This window comes from Rattus norvegicus, chromosome 19, assembly GCF_036323735.1.
Source record: "Rattus norvegicus strain BN/NHsdMcwi chromosome 19, GRCr8, whole genome shotgun sequence".
Classification (NCBI taxonomy): Eukaryota; Metazoa; Chordata; class Mammalia; order Rodentia; family Muridae; genus Rattus; species Rattus norvegicus.
The window spans coordinates 23,194,735-23,211,962 of NC_086037.1; the positions used below are offsets into that span (position 1 = coordinate 23,194,735).

At 39.4% G+C, this 17,228-nt stretch overlaps 1 protein-coding gene across 10 annotated transcripts in view; it reads right to left on the minus strand.

Moving 5' to 3' along the window:
- The window catches only part of Iqcm (IQ motif containing M), a 230,308-nt gene that overhangs the window by 117,907 nt on the left and 95,173 nt on the right, over positions 1-17,228 (minus strand). For 7 of the 10 annotated variants that reach the window (XM_063278184.1, XM_063278180.1, XM_063278183.1 and 4 more), the window contains 2 exons: positions 12,400-12,515; positions 1,229-1,290 (listed from right to left, as the gene is read on the minus strand). In XM_063278184.1, the coding sequence (XP_063134254.1) occupies positions 1,229-1,290; positions 12,400-12,515 (178 nt within the window). The remainder of the gene's footprint in view (positions 1-1,228; positions 1,291-12,399; positions 12,516-17,228) is intronic. The other 3 variants (XM_063278181.1, XM_063278185.1, XM_063278187.1) reach the window with 2 other exon arrangements.

Genomic DNA, 17,228 nt, shown 5'->3' on the forward strand with positions numbered 1-17,228 from the left:
GATTTGTTAATTGTTTCATTATCTTAAATTTTTTGTTTGATTTTTAGAATTTGTGCTAGGTTTTTTGTTTAGGGTTTTTTTTTTGGTTTGGGGGGTTTCTTGGGCTTTCTTGGGGGTTTTCTTTTGCTTTTGTTTTTGTTTTATGTTTCATTGTTTTTTAAAAATAAAGTGTTGAATGTAGGCTTGTTTATGTCTACACTGGTCTAATTAATTGGTGGTTTGTCTTTAAATGTCCAATGTCTAGAATTTTCTTCATTATATTAACAGCGTCATTTTCTATATTGGAGAGGCCCTGTCTTTATCTGGTGCATTAAATTTTCTTTATGATACATATATTCCAATGTCTAAAATAATTCTTTAAAGATTTATTTTTATTTTTAAATATGTGTATAGGAGAAGGGGTCATGCATGCTGTCACCCACAGAGGCCAGAAAGAATATTATATGTCCTGGAGTTACAGGCAGTCGTGATCCACCTAATGTGTGTGTGTTAGGGTCTGAACCAACATCTCCCAAGTAGCACAGGATCATTACCACTCAGCAATCTCTTCAGCTCAAATCCTCTCCTTTTAATGTAGCCAATTAACCCAACTAATAATTAATTGTCCAAGTTTTCACTTTAGGCTGGACTCTGTGGTTTGTTTTGCACATGCTCAGTTCAGAGGCCAGCTAGTCATTGAAGAAGAGTTTACATTCAGACCCAGACCTCCCCCTCTGAACTCTTCTCCTTTGGAGAACTCCATAATTAGTTTCCAATTACTCTTTAGCTCCAGATTCACCAATAACATTAATAAATGAATACATTCCAAACTTATGAAAAAGCTCACATCCGGAAACTGACCTTTTCATAGAACTTGCTCTGTAAGCAAGAGGACCTGATTTCAAATCCCTAGCACCCACGTAAAAAGTCACACACCAGCAACATGGCAAAAAGACAGGTGGATCTGGAGAGCTCACTGGCTAGCCAGTCTAGCTGAGGTTCTGGTTCAGTGTGAAGCCTTGTCTCAAGGTAATAAAGTGACCAGCAATAGATGAAGATGTTCAATGTCTTACCCTGGCTTCACCGTGCATGCACAGATTCACATACTTGCACACATGTAACACAATTAATTGAGCGCTCAACAACTTATGCTCCCTTATATTTCAGCATGAAAGCCATCAGGTATATTGTCAGCATGAGAAATAAGCACACTGATTAGTATCTTTCTTCTCTGGTATAAAAGACCAACCTTTTGTTTAGAGGCTTCAGCTCTTTCTTGATAGGTTGTATCTCTTTCTTCTTCAAGGGTCTCTGGAAAGAGTTAAGAAAAAAAATAACTTGACTGCCTGTAAACTTTTATTCTAATATATATCATAAACCCACATATCCATATGAGCACCTATGTATGCTCAAAGTAGTATAATTGTTGAGTCCTCTTCAGTGTCTTTTTGCACCCCAATATGTAATTTCTATTAACAATTTGGGCAAGCAAGTGTTTTTAAATGTATTATAGATAAAAATTTTATTTATTTGACTCTGCCCATAAATCTTTAAAATTTTACAAAAGATCTGATGTAACATTTTACAAAACGAATGCCATCTATAAAAAAATGAAAATAACTTTGAATCAGGTTAATGAGGAAATATGAGTAGAAGGATGATATGAAATATTTCCTGATATTATTTGGTATGTCTATCAGATTGAGATATCAAATTCCTAGCTGTCAAAGAATTATGGACTAAACTACATTCCCCTCAAATTCTTAAAACCTCAGTTCCTACATATATATTTTTCTCAAAGGCTTCAAAAACTGTATGAAGTTCAAGAGTGAGGCCCTAACCCAACAGGACTAACGGCCTTGTGAGAAAAGGAACAGGCACCAGAATAAGACTCTGTGATGACAAAGGGAAAATGGCAAAAAAGTTCCAAATAAGAGGAGAGAAATACTCCTGCTGGCAGCCTAAGCTTAGCCTTTCAGCTTCCAGAATTATGAGATAATTAACTCTGTTTCTTAAGCCATACACTTTGTTGTTCTTTGTTACCACAACCCTAGAAGACTCATATAACATCACACAAGAAAACAGTTCAGTGAGAGAAACCAGTTTACATCCAGTGAAAACTGTCTCCCATATGTCATTCAAAGCTGGTGTAAGGTGCAGAGACACTCAGTTATTATACAACAATGTTTGACACTGACTTTCCTTATGCATACTAACCAATGATAAGACTAGATGGGAAGGCAACCCCATAGTAGCCTTGAAGAACCAGTCATCGCCTCTGATCAGTGTGAGGCAACGGTGAAATGAAAACGTTTCGTCCACTTCATAATTGCCCATGATCATTACTTTTGAAAAAAAAAGTAGGTATGAGAAACTTGAAATAATCCTGATAACTGAGTGAAAAATAGAACATGGAAAGTCATTGTTAGCGGAAGGCTTTGTGGTGTAATATTGCATGTACATACTGTGTAGAAAATGTGTCTTTTCTATTCACATGTAAGCTTCGATAACTGGAGCCAAAACATACCTTATATAAATACTCAGAAAATATAAAAGGCAACATAAAGATTAAATGTAAAGATGTTGCAAAGGTTTGAGGATACGTTTATTGCTTATTTAAAATTATAGCTCTCACCTACAAAGCTAAGGTTCATTTTATATTTCTTTAAATACAGTCTTAGTTGTATATATTCACACTCTCTTGTGATATTTACTAAGATTCTTTTTCTACAATCGTATTAGGAAGCAAGACCTTTCAAATGAAAAGATGTCATGTTTGTCTTTCTGGGTCTGCGTTACTTCACTCAGGATGATCTTTTCTACTTCCATTCATTTGCCTGCAAATTTCAGGATGTCATTGTTTTTAACAGCTGAGTAAGAGTCCAGTGTGTAAATGTACCACATCTTCTTTATCCATTTCTCAGTTGAGGGACATCTAGGTTGTTTCTAGTTCCTGGCTATTATGAATAAAGCTGCTATGAAGATAGTTAAGCAAGTGTGCTTGAGGAAAGATGAAGCATCTTTCTGGTGTACACACAACAGTAGTATAGCTAGGCTTTCAGACACATGGACTCCCAACTTTCTGAGGAACCGTCACATTAACTTTTATAGTGACTGTACAAATTTGCACTCCCATCAGCAATGGAGGAATGTTCCTCTTGCTGCAAAACCTCACAAGCCTGAGCTGTCACAGTTTGTGATCCTAGCCATTCTGAGAGGTGTAAGACAGAATCTCAAAATAGTTTTGACTTATAATTCTCTGATATCTAAGGGTATTGAACATTTCTTTGAGTGTTTTGTAGCAATTTGAAATTCCTGTTCGAGTTTTCTGTTTAAATCTGGTGTACCCATTATTTTTTATTAACTTCAGTATTTCTTATTTACATTTCGAGTGTTATTCCCTTTCCCGGTTTCCGGGCAGACATCCCCCTAATCACTCCCCCTCCCCTTCTTTATGGGTGTTCCCCTCCCCATCCTCCCCCCATTGCCACCCTCCCCCCAACAATCTAGTTCACTGGGGGTTCAGTCTTAGCAGGACCAAGGGCTTCCCCTTCCACTGGTGCTCTTACTAGGATATTCATTGCTACCTATGGGGTCAGAGTCCAGGGTCAGTCCATGTATAGTCTTTAGGTAGTGGCTTAGTCCCTGGAAGCTCTGGTTGCTTGGCATTGTTGTACATATGGGGTCTCGAGCCCCTTCAAGCTCTTCCAGTTCTTTCTCTGATTCCTTCAACGGGGGTCCTATTCTCAGTTCAGTGGTTTGCTGCTGGCATTCGCCTCTGTATTGGCTGTATTCTGGCTGTGTCTCTCAAGAGGGATCTACATCCGGCTCCTGTCGGCCTGCACTTCTTTGCTTCATCCATCTTGTCTAATTGGATGGCTGTATATGTGTGGGCCACATGTGGGGCAGGCTCTGAATGGGTGTTCCTTCTGTGTCTGTTTTAATCTTTGCCTCTCTATTCCCTGCCAAGGGTATTCTTGTTCCCCTTTTAAAGAAGGAGTGAAGCATTCATATTTTGATCATCCGTCTTGAGTTTTATTTGTTCTAGGCATCTAGGGTAATTCAAGCATTTGGGCTAATAGCCACTTATCAATGAGTGCATACCATGTGTGTTTTTCTGTGATTTGTTTACCTCACTCAGGATGATATTTTCCAGCTACAACCATTTGCCTACGAATTTCATAAAGTCATTGTTTTTGATAGCTGAGTATTATTCCACTGTGTAGATGTACCAGAGTTTCTGTATCCATTCCTCTGTTGAAGGGCATCTGGGTTCTTTCCAGCTTCTGGCTATTATAAATAAGGCTGCAATGAACATAGTGGAGCACGTGTCTTTTTTATATGTTGGGGCATCTTTTGGATATATGCCCAAGAGAGATATAGCTGGATCCTCAGGCAGTTCAATGTCCAATTTTCTGAGGAACCTCCAGACTGTTTTCCAGAATGGTTGTACCAGTCTGCAATCCCACCAACAATGGAGGAGTGTTCCTCTTTCTCCGCATCCTCGCCAGCATCTGCTGTCACCTGAGTTTTTGATCTTAGCCATTCTCACTGGTGTGAGGTGAAATCTCAGGATTGTTTTGATTTGCATTTCCCTTATGACTAAAGATATTGAACATTTCTTTAGGTGTTACTCAGCCATTCAGCATTCCTCAGCTGTGAATTCTTTGTTTAGCTCTGAACCCCATTTTTTAATAGGGTTATTTGTCTCCCTGCGGTCTAACTTCTTGAGTTCTCTGTATATTTTGGATATAAGGCCTCTATCTGTTGTAGGATTGGTAAAGATCTTTTCCCAATCTGTTGGTTGCCGTTTTGTCCTAACCACCGTGTCCTTTGCCTTACAGAAGCTTTGCACTTTTATGAGATCCCATTTGTTGATTCTTGATCTTAGAGCATAAGCCATTGGTGTTTTGTTCAGGAAATTTTTTCCAGTGCCCATGTGTTCCAGATGCTTCCCTAGTTTTTCTTCTATTAGTTTGAGTGTATCTGGTTTGATGTGGAGGTTCTTGATCCACTTGGACTTAAGCTTTGTACAGGGTGATAAGCATGGATTGATCTGCATTCTTCTACATGTTGACCTCCAGTTGAACCAGCACCATTTGCTGAAAATGCTATCTTTTTTCCATTTGAAGGTTTTGGATCCTTTGTCAAAAATCAAGTGACCATAGGTGTGTGGGTTCATTTCTGGGTCTTCAATTCTGTTCCATTGGTCTGTCTGTCTGTCTCTGTACCAATACCATGCAGTTTTTATCACTATTGCTCTGTAATACTGCTTGAGTTCAGGGATAGTGATTCCCCCTGAAGTCCTTTTATTGTTGAGGATAGTTTTAGCTATCCTGGGTTTTTTGTTATTCCAGATGAATTTGCAAATTGTTCTGTCTAACTCTTTGAAGAATTGGATTGGTATTTTGATGGGGATTGCATTGAATCTGTATATCGCTTTTGGTAGAATGGCCATTTTTACTATATTAATCCTGCCAATCCATGAGCATGGGGGATCTTTCCATCTTCTGAGGTCTTCTTCAATTTCTTTCTTCAGAGTCTTGAAGTTCTTATTGTACAGATCTTTTACTTGCTTGGTTAAAGTCACAACGAGGTACTTTATATTATTTGGGTCTATTATGAAGGGTGTCGTTTCCCTAATTTCTTTCTCGGCTTGTTTCTCTTTTGTGTAGAGGAAGGCTACTGATTTATTTGAGTTAATTTTATACCCAGCCACTTTGCTGAAGTTGTTTATCAGCTCTAGTCGTTCTCTGGTGGAACTTTTGGGATCACTTAAATATACTATCATATCATCTGCAAATAGTGATATTTTGACTTCTTCTTTTCCGATCTGTATCCCCTTGACCTCCTTTTGTTGTCTGATTGCTCTGGCTAGAACTTCAAGAACTATATTGAATAAGTAGGGAGAGAGTGGGCAGCCTTGTCTAGTCCCTGATTTTAGTGGGATTGCTTCAAGTTTCTCTCCATTTAGTTTAATGTTAGCAACTGGTTTGCTGTATATGGCTTTTACTATGTTCAGGTATGGGCCTTGAATTCCTATTCTTTCCAGGACTTTTATCATGAAGGGGTGTTGAATTTTGTCAAATGCTTTCTCAGCATCTAATGAAATGATCATGTGGTTTTGTTCTTTCGGTTTGTTTATATAATGGATCACATTGATGGTTTTCCGTATATTAAAACATCCCTGCATGCCTGGGATGAAGCCTACTTGATCATGGTGGATGATTGTTTTGATGTGCTCTTGGATTCGGTTTGCCAGAATTTTATTGAGTATTTTTGCGTCGATATTCATAAGGGAAATTGGTCTGAAGTTCTCTTTCTTTGTTGGGTCTTTGTGTGGTTTAGGTATAAGAGTAATTGTGGCCTCATAGAAGAAATTCGGTAGTGCTCCATCTGTTTCAATTATGTGGAATAGTTTGGATAGTATTGGTATGAGGTCTTCTAGGTATGATAGAATTCCGCACTAAACCCGTCTGGACCTGGGCCCTTTTTTTTGGGATACCTTTAATGACTGCTTCTATTTCCTTAGGAGTTATGGGGTTGTTTAACTGGTTTATCTGTTCCTGATTTAACTTCGGTACCTGGTATCTGTCTAGGAAATTGTCCATTTCCTGCAGATTTTCAAGTTTTGTTGAATATAGGCTTTTATAGTAAGATCTGATGATTTTTTGAATTTCCTCTGAATCTGTAGTTATGTCTCCCTTTTCATTTCTGATTTTGTTAATTTGGACACACTCTCTGTGTCCTCTCGTTAGTCTGGCCAAGGGTTTATCTATCTTGTTGATTTTCTCAAAGAACCAACTTTTGGTTCTGTTGATTCTTTCTATGGTCCTTTTTGTTTCTACTTGGTTGATTTCAGCTCTGAGTTTGATTATTTCCTGCCTTCTACTCCTTCTGGGTGTATTTGCTTCTTTTTGTTCTAGAGCTTTTAGGTGTGCTGTCAAGCTGGTGACATATGCTCTTTCCTGTTTCTTTCTGCAGGCACTCAGAGCTATGAGTTTTCCTCTTAGCACAGCTTTCATTATGTCCCATAAGTTTGGGTAAGTTGTACCTTCATTTTCATTAAATTCTAAAAAGTCTTTAATTTCTTTCTTTATTTCTTCCTTGACCAGGTTATCATTGAGTAGAGCATTGTTCAATTTCCACGTCTATGTGGGCATTCTTCCCTTATTGTTATTGAAGACCAGCTTTAGGCCGTGGTGGTCTGATAGCACACATGGCATTATTTCTATCTTTCTGTACCTGTTGAGGCCCGTTTTTTGACCAATTATATGGTCAATTTTGGAGAAAATACCATGAGGAGCTGAGAAGAAGGTATATCCTTTCGTTTTAGGATAGAATGTTCTATAAATATCTGTTAAGTCCATTTGGCTCATGACTTCTCTTAGTCTGTTTACGTCTCTGTTTAATTTCTGTTTCCATGATCTGTCCATTTATGAGAGTGGGGTGTTGAAATCTCCCACTATTATTGTGTGAGGTGCAATGTGTGTTTTGAGCTTTAGTAAGGTTGCTTTTACATATGTAGGTGCCCTTGTATTTGGGGCATAGATATTTAGGATTGAGAGTTCATCTTGGTGGATTTTTCCTTTGATGAATATGAAGTGTCCTTCCTTATCTTTTTTGATGACTTTTAGTTGAAAATTGATTTTATTTGATATTAGAATGGCTACTCCAGCTTGCTTCTTCCTACCATTTGCTTGGAAAGTTGTTTTCCAGCCTTTCACTCTGAGGTAGTGTCTGTCTTTGTCTCTGAGGTGTGTTTCCTGTAGGCAGCAGAATGCAGGGTCCTCGTTGCGTATCCAGTTTGTTAATGTATGTCTTTTTATTGGGGAGTTGAGGCCATTGATATTGAGAGATATTAAGGAATAGTGATTATTGCTTCCTATTATATTCATATTTGGATGTGAGGTTATGTTTGTGTGCTTTTCTTCTCTTTGTTTTGTTGCCAAGACGATTAGTTTCTTGCTTCTTCTAGGGTATAGCTTGCCTCCTTATGTTGGGCTTTACCATTTACTATCCTTTGTAGTGCTGGATTTGTAGAAAGATATTGTGTAAATTTGGTTTTGTCATGGAGTATCTTGGTTTCTCCATCTATGTTAATTGAGAGTTTTGCAGGATACAGTAACCTGGGCTGGCATTTGTATTCTCTTAGGGTCTGCATGACATCTGTCCAGGATCTTCTGGCTTTCATAGTTTCTGGCGAAAAATCTTCTGTGATTCTGATAGGTCTGCCTTAATATGTTCCTTGACCCTTTTTCCCTTACTGCTTTTAATATTCTTTCTTTATTTTGTGCGTTTGGTGTTTTGACAATTATGTGACGGGAGGTGTTTCTTTTCTGGTCCAATCTATTTGGAGTTCTGTAGGCTTCTTGTATGCTTATGGGTATCTCTTTCTTTAGGTTAGGGAAGTTTTCTTCTATGATTTTGTTGAAGATATTTACTGGTCCTTTCAGCTGGGAGTCTTCACTCTCTTCTATACCTATTATCCTTAGGTTTGATCTTCTCATTGAGTCCTGGATTTCCTGTATGTTTTGGACCAGTAGCTTTTTCCGCTTTACATTATCTTTGACAGTTGAGTCGATGATTTCTATGGAATCTTCTGCTCCTGAGATTCTCTCTTCCATCTCTTGTATTCTGTTGGTGAAGTTCGTATCTACAGCTCCTTGTCTCTTCTTTTGGGTGTACCCATTTTTAATTGGATTATTGGGGTGTTTTTTTTACGTCTTGTTTCTTGAGTTCTATATTTTTGGGTACTGCTGTTAAGCAAAGGATAATCATGCTATAATCCACAGACCCAGAGTGGCTAAGGAACGAGAAGTGTTCAAGGGCTGATAAACAGATCTCTGTATCAAGGACAAATGAAATAAATTTTTCAGGTGAAGTTAGGGCAGGTGGGGATGGGAGCAGGAGGGATAAGGCCAAGGAAGAGATAGGGAGCACTGATAAAGATCACTGGAATCTGTAAGAGTTACCCTAACAGAGTCTCTGCTAATGGAGGATATGGGGCTCAAACTGTCTTCCTTCTATAACCAGGCAAGGCTCCTAGTGGTGGGACTGGGACATCAACCCAACCACAAAATCTTTGACCTTTAATTCGTACTGCCTGTAAAATATGGTGGAGTAAAGGTGGCACAGAACTTGTAGGAACAGCCTAACAATAACTAGCCCAACTTGAGGCCCATGCCTGAGAGGGAGCCCATGCCCGAGACTGCCTAAAAAAAAAGCAGAAACCAGAGGTTAAGTACAGCCAAGAGACACGGGATAGAACCAAACAGGACTGGCAAAAAAATAAAAATATAAAGTCAATGAAACAGAAGACCCTTTCTCAGAGACAGCAGCGTTGACTTGCCCACGGTCTCCTGACCTCCATTGTTTGGCACTGGGCTCACTCTTCAGTCCTGTGGAGCCATGGGGAACACCATGAGTGTACTGCTCCCCTGTGGGGGCCTCCGGGGACCCAAGCCTCACCAGCTTGGAACCGTACCCTACCAATGCTTTCCCAGGTGGGTCTGCCTGTGTCACAGCTGGCGGAAGTGAGTTATACGCAGTCCACTGACCTCCTTTCACTAGCACTGGGCTTGCCCTTTGGTCCATGGGAGCTTTGCAGAACTCTAAGAGCTTCTTGCTTAGAGGCAAACAGGGCCTCCAAGAACTACGGACTTGGAACACTGCCCCACAAATCCCTTGCTAGTGGGGTCTGCCAGAGGCACATCCAGCCGAGTCCAGTGCCCAAACCTCCATAGTCAGGCTTATGGCTCCCTCCCTTCCAAAAAAGCCCTGCTATCATCAAGTTCATCCAGCCAGCACCAGGGAAATCTAGATGCCTACAGGAGAGCATAAGAACACAATCAGTAAGAGTCAGGCGCCACCAAAGCTCAGCTATCCTGCTACAAATTTCACCCCAGTTATAATTCTACAAGGGTAGAATGTAGCCAGGTCCATTGTTGGAACATGGAAGTCCCTAGTAGAGTCCTTCTTCCCCTTCGATACTTCACGCAAACACTTTGACATTCACATTTCTGGAAGCACTTTGGTCTTCTGAACATCTACCAGAAAGGTCCATTGAGCTCTACTTAGAGCACACAACCGCTTCTGTAGCCAGAAACTCCAAACTCTTTCACATTCCCACTGCAAACGTCTCCAAAGGCTTATGAACCACTGTTTTCCACAGCAGGGACTCCATTTTTCGGTGCTGATTTTCTAAACCGGTTATTTTGTATCACAAGGATTATAAACTTAGGAGAGGAAGGATTGTTTGCATGGTTTGAGAGGGTACAGTCTACCATGTCAAGGATGGCATGGTGGCAAGACTGGCTCATAGTGGCAACTGGTTGCATCGTATCATCAAGTTGAGAAGCATAGGAAACGAAAATCAAGTTATAACCATAAGGCGTACCACTGTCCATCTAATTTCTGCTTCCTAGAAGTCAGGTAATCTACCAAAACAATGATAACAGCTAGCAAGCAAGTGTTTAAGCATATAAGCCTGTAGGAGACATTTTCCTTCTAAACAATAACTATCATGAATTGAAGAATGTCTTCCATAAACAATATATAACAATGACTTAACTTTTTTCTGGAAATTATACACATGTAGACATGAAAACATAGACATGTCTATATTTTCCATTAAAAAGAATCCATGTAATTTTCATATCCAAAAAAGACTTGTAAAAATTTAGTTTTAGCAAAGTAGACTCATAAAGATACGAGTAACATAATTAACACCATAAGATAAGAGTGAATTTTAAAGTCGTGGCTATAGGACTTTAAATGATAAGAACTGTTGCTGGTGAATGGGTAAAGATGCTTTCTGCTAATCTTGTTAAATTTGGTTCAAACTCCACAACCCACACAGTATAGGAAAGAACTCACTCTTACATATTGTCCTCTGACCTGTACGCCATGGCCTACGCATCACTACCCAAAAATAAAAACAAACAGACAGACAGACAAATAAATGTAAAGGACTATTCAACGTAAAGAAACATTTCAAATATACTTCATTCATATTTAATTATAATTAAACTGTGTTCTTCAAACATGCAAGAGACCTAGCCATCAGTGCGACCATCTTTGGATACACAGATCTTAGGAAGCTAAGATTAAATGTTATCAGAAGATAGGAGACACCAGACTCCATACAAACAGAGGAGAGACCACACAAAGCAGACAGCTGCCGTGCAGTCAACGGGGAAGCTTCAGAAGAAACACCTGCCAGCAACCTTGATAGCTAACTTCTGGGATCCAGAACTGTGAGAACAATGAACTTTTGCTGATTAACTTATCTAGTACCACTCACTGACATTTTTTTCTATGGTGGCAAATGGAAAGGGAGAAAAATAAATAAATCATTAACATATAAAATATAGGATAAAAGAAAAGAGGGGTCGCGCATAATCACACACAGGGAGGATCATGTAAGAGACACAAGATACACAGACTGATGTTCTGAGACACAGTGTTATAGCTCTGGAATCTTTTTTTTACAGAATTGGTGCTGAAGATGTTTAAGGCTGAATTTCCTGTGGTATTCACATCGCTGCACCTAAGGACTTGCTCTAATAGAAGAACCCAAAAAGACTATCAGATTATTGCTTCACGTGCTCTGAATTAGGGTCTTCATTCTAAAAGCCCTAAATTGGATTTTCTCGGTCCCTCAATTATCATCCTTCAAGTAGATGTGTTTCTCCTCAGTCTCTACTCGACTCCTTGGTATAATACAGAAACAGTAGCTGTGTAATCACATATAGAAAAAAAATGTGATGATCCTTTGGCTAAGTGCTTTTCTAATAAAATATAGGCACATGTTATGGGTCAAGGTGATTAGTAAATTTTACGCAAGGCATGATAAAGGGCTCAAGATTTGCTTCTGGCAGAAAAGAGCATCTGTTTGTTTATTTGTTTGTTTAATTATTTATTTTGGTGAGGTTGCTTTTGACGTTGAGACAATACCTCAGAACTGTTGCCTAGGCTGGCCTCAAGCACACAGCCAATTCTCCTGCTTTGGCCTCACATGTGCTGGGACTGCAGGCATGAACTAAAAAGAAGATGAATTTCAATGGAGAGTTTAGAAATGAACTAGGCTCACTGTAAAATTTCATGGCTTTTTTTTTCCATCAAAATCGACCCAGTATTTTACTGAGGGGAAAAAAAACAACAGCAAGTAAATGACATGTGCATATTTAAAAAATACTTACGAGAGCACCAGTGGAAGGGGAAGCCCTGGGTCCTGCTAAGACTGAACCCCCAGTGAACTAGATTGTTGGGGGGAGGGCGGCAAGAGGGGGAGGATGGGGAGGGGAATACCCATAAAGAAGGGGAGGGGGGAGGGGGATGTTTGCCTGGAAACCGGGAAAGGGAATAACACTCGAAATGTATATAAGAAATACTCAAGTTAATAAAAAAAATACTTACAATATAATAATCCTTAAATATTATCGAGGCTCCTGATAAAGTCTGAGCAGATTCATGAGGCAAATGGGAAGATCTCATCAATGCAGTGCTCCTCTGATCATAAAGAGTCCTGTCTGCTGAAAATATTGATGGAGGTTAAAATAATATTTATCTAAGACGAGTACATACTGATCATAGTGCTTTATAACACAAGAAGGAAAGCAAAACATCTTTGTGGGCTCACTTTTCTGTGTTAAAATCACATCTTGTCATCTCATCAGAGAGAGATGAAGAAGCGATGGCCCTGCAGGAAGAGAGACTTGAATTAATTAGCTCCCTCACAGTAAAGTGCATCCAGGGTGCAGGCAGCAAGCTAACAGGTTCATCCTCGGGGACTCACTTCTCCAAGAATGTTGACTCCTTTGTTTTTTGTTTTGTTTTTTTTGTTTTTGTTTTTGTTTTGTTTTGTTTTGTTTTGTTTTTTAAGGAGATTTCGAGTAAAATCCTATTTGTGAGTTGCACACATAAAAAGAAAACGTCTCTGACATGTAAGTACATTAAAAGGAAATCCAGAAAATTATTAAGGACTAAGTTTTAAAAAATGCAAAGTAAATGAAATTGTTAACGGCGCTAAAGTGAGAGAGAAAATGGACAGACAACAGACACCCTCCGTTCTTCTGTGGAATTCTACGGCAATCTTTTCCTTAAGAAAATGATGAGTGCGACAACTAACCACCCCTGGGAGCTCTGAGCCACCAACCAAAGAACACACATGGGCTTGGAAAATACCAGGAGTTCGTATTATTCTGCTGTCTTCTGCATATCTCATTGCCAACCTAGACACAACTGAAAATGCTTCGTCCTTTTCTTGGATCCCAGCACCCATTTGGCACTAAATGGCATGCCAGCCAGCAAAAGCATACAAATGAAAGCCCCCAAGCAAAACCACTCCACGAGGGGACAAAAATTATTTCACAGGATTTAAAGTACCACCTTTTGGAGGACAAAATGTTTTTACCGCATCATCTTTCCTTAGTCTCCAATACCTTCAAAATTAGAATAGTAATAGTCTCTAAGTATCCTCCAGGTGGAAGATTTTTTTCCATTTTTATTCAAATTTATGTGCTTAAATTAAGCCAATTATTTAAACAGATTGGCTATGTTTCCGAAACCTAATAAGCATGGCTGTTTTAGAGATCTAAATTGTTCAAGTGATTCACAGAAAACTGGTAATGCTATGTGTACCTGGGCATGCCACCAAGCCTGAGAGGACAGGAGGAGAAAGGAGGAAGCAAAGGATTCCCCGGCATTTCCTCACGTTACAAACAATAGATTTATTCAGTTCATCTGGACATTGGCAATAAGACAACAGCAATTTGAACTTTGCATAGAAGGTTTCACCCAAGCAAGAAACTAAATGCTGTGAAGTAACAGTGCATGCAGCTGACTCTGGAGAATGCCCAATGCAAAGCCAATATATCTTTATTAGGACATGACAGAACCAAATGGGTTTAGTGGTCTTGGGTCCCCAGAGCCTCTCTAATGCTAAGCTCATTTTGTCTCCTTTCTATCAATCCCTTTGTATCAATTAATTCTTAGAGTTAACTACATACGCAGTTTTAATCTGTAGGTGATTACAAACAATAGTTAGGAGAGGGAATTAGCAGTTCTTGGTTTGATTATTTATATAATTAAAAGGGATGGTAACCTACAGTTGACAAATAGCATCTTAACCATTTGAATAATCAAACCTCAGAAAGGTGCTTGGGTAGATGAATTCTATCTGCTATATTAGTTGAATTTTAGAAAAAAATGGCAAAACGGTCCATTCAAACTAATTCATATGTTATTATTTTATAAAATGAAACAATGTATGTATTATCAAGTTATGATCGCTACTGTCTTTTGTTTGAATAAAATGAACTGTTTTGAAATAGATTCAAGAAAAATAAAGACATATGTAGAAGAAAAACAACATTGTTCACTATTTTCATGTTAACGGCTGACACCCCTATAAAAACTGATTAATAAAAGGAATCCTGTTTATTTATCAAAGTTTTACAAGACACAAACCTTAAGGTCCTAAGAAAGCTTACTTTCTACTTAGGCCTTAAAATGGTTTATCTTGATTTTATGACTGAACCTGGTATTACTGAGGAAACATGCCTCTCCAGGTATCTCTGAGGGTATCACCAGAGAGGTTTAACTGAGGAGAGAAGATCTATCCTAGATGTGGATGATGCCTTGCCACAGACCAGCATCCCAGGCAGAATAAAAATAACGAAGACATCAGCTGAGCTCCAGTTTTAGAAACACTGTGTTCAGATGCCCCATAGTCCTAAACATAGTAAAAGCAATATACAGCAAACCAGTAGCTAAATAAATGGAGAGAAACTTGAAGCAATCCCACTAAAATCAGGAATTGGACAAGGCTGCCCACTCTCTGCTACTTATTCAATATAGTACTCAAAGTCCTAGCCAGAGCAATCAGACAGCAAAAGGAAGTCAAATGGATACAAATTGGAAGGGAAGAAATCAAAATGTCACTCTTTGCAGATGAGATAATAGTGAACTTAAGCGACCCCAAAAGTTCCACCAGAGAACTACTTAACCTGATAAATAACTTCAGCAAAGTGTCAGGTTATAAAATTAACTCAAACAAATCAGTAGCCTTCCTCTACTCAAAGGATAAACAGGCTGAGAAATAAATTACGGAAATGACACCCTTCACGATAGTCCCAAATAACATGAAATATCTTGGTGTGACTTTAGGCAACCAAGTGAAAGAGCTGTATGACAAGAACTTCAAGTCTCTGAAGAAAGAAATTGAGGAAGATCTCAGGAGATGAAACATGCTCATGGATCGGCAGGATTAATATAGTAAAGATGGCCATTTTGCCAAAAGCAATCTACAGATTCAATGCAATCCCCATCAAAATACCTACTCAATTCTTTATAGAGATAGAAAGAGCAATTTGCAAATTCATTTGAAATAATAAAAAAAACAGGATAGTGAAAACTATACTCAACAATAAAAAAACTTCTGGGGGAATCACCATCTCTGACTTCAAGCTGTATTACAGAGCAATAGTCATAAAAACTGTATGGTATTCGTACAGAGACAAGCAGATAGATCAGTGGAACAGAATTGAAGACCCAGAAATGAACCCACACACCTATAGCCACTTGATCTTTGACAAAGGAGCTAAAACCATCCAATGGAAGAAAGGTAGTATTTTCAACAAATGGTGCTGGTTCAACTGGAGATCAGCATGTAGAAGAATGCAGATCGATCCATGCTTATCACCCTGTACAAAGCTTAAGTCCAAGTAGATCAAGGACCCCCACATCAAACCAGATACACTCAAACTTATAGAAGAAAAAGTGGGGAATAGTCTCGAACACATGGGCACTGGGGAAAATTTCCTGAACAAAACACCAATGGCTTATGCTCTAAGATCAAGAATTGACAAATGGGACCTTATAAAACTGCAAAGCTTCTGTAAGGCTTCTGTAAGAAAACTGTCATTAGGACAAAACAGCAACCAACAGATTGGGAAAGGATCTTTACCAGTCCTACATCTGATGGAGGGCTAATATCCAAAATAAACAAAGAACTCAAGAAGTTAGACTCCAGAGAGACAAATAACCCTATTAAAAATGGGGTACAGAGCTAAACAAAACATTCTCAACTGAGGATTATTAAATAGCCAAAAAGCACTTAAAAAAATGTTCAACATCCTTAGTCATCAGGGAAATGCAAATCAAAAGAGCCCTGAGATTCCACCTCACACCAGTCAGAATGGCTAAGATCAAAAACTCAGGTGACAGCAGATACTGGCGAGGATGTGGAGAAAGAGGAACACTCCTCCACTGTTGGTGGGATGGCAAACTAGTACAACCACTCTGGAAATCAGTCTGGAGGTTCCTCAGAAAATTGGACATTGAACTACCTGAGGACCCAGCTATACCACTCCTGGGCATATACCCAAAAGATGCTCCAACATATAACAAAGACACGTGCTCCACTATGTTCATAGCAACCTTTTTTATAATAGCCAGAAGCTGGAAAGAACACAGATGCCCTTCAGCAGAGGAATGGATACAGAAAATGTGGTACATCTACACAATGGAATATTACTCAGCTATCAAAAACAATGACTTTATGAAATTCATAGGCAAATGGATGGAACTAGAAAATATCATCCTGAGTGAGGTAACTCAATCACAGAAAAACACACTTGGTTTGCTCTCATTGATAAGCGGATATTAGCCAAAAAGCTCGAATTACCCAAGATGCAATTTCCACGACTTTTATCATGAAGGGGTGTTGAATTTTGTCAAATGCTTTCTCAGCATCTAATGAAATGATCATGTGGTTCTTATCTTTGAGTTTGTTTATATAGTGGATTACATTGATGGATTTTTGCCAAAAAGCTCAAATTACCCAAAATGCAATCCACAGACCAAAGGAAGCTCAAGAAGGATGACCAAAATACGAATGCTCAGACCCGGTGAGAGAGAGACCCAACCGCCTGGTCAGGTGGGCACTCCTGAGGCTGCAGAGCGGAAGAGACCACCAACACTGCTCACCCCTGCCCACATCCCTGGCCCAAGAGGAAACTGTATAAGGCCTCTGGGCTCCCGTGGGGGAGGGCCCAGGAGCGGCAGGACCCCTGCCTGAGACACCGCCGGACCCTGAAGGAAACAGACCGGATAAACAGTTCTCTGCACCCAAATCCCGTGGGAGGGAGAGCTAAACCTTCAGAGAGGCAGACACGCCTGGGAAACCAGAAGAGACTGCTCCCTGCACACACATCTCGGACGCCAGAGGAAAAAGCCAAAGACCA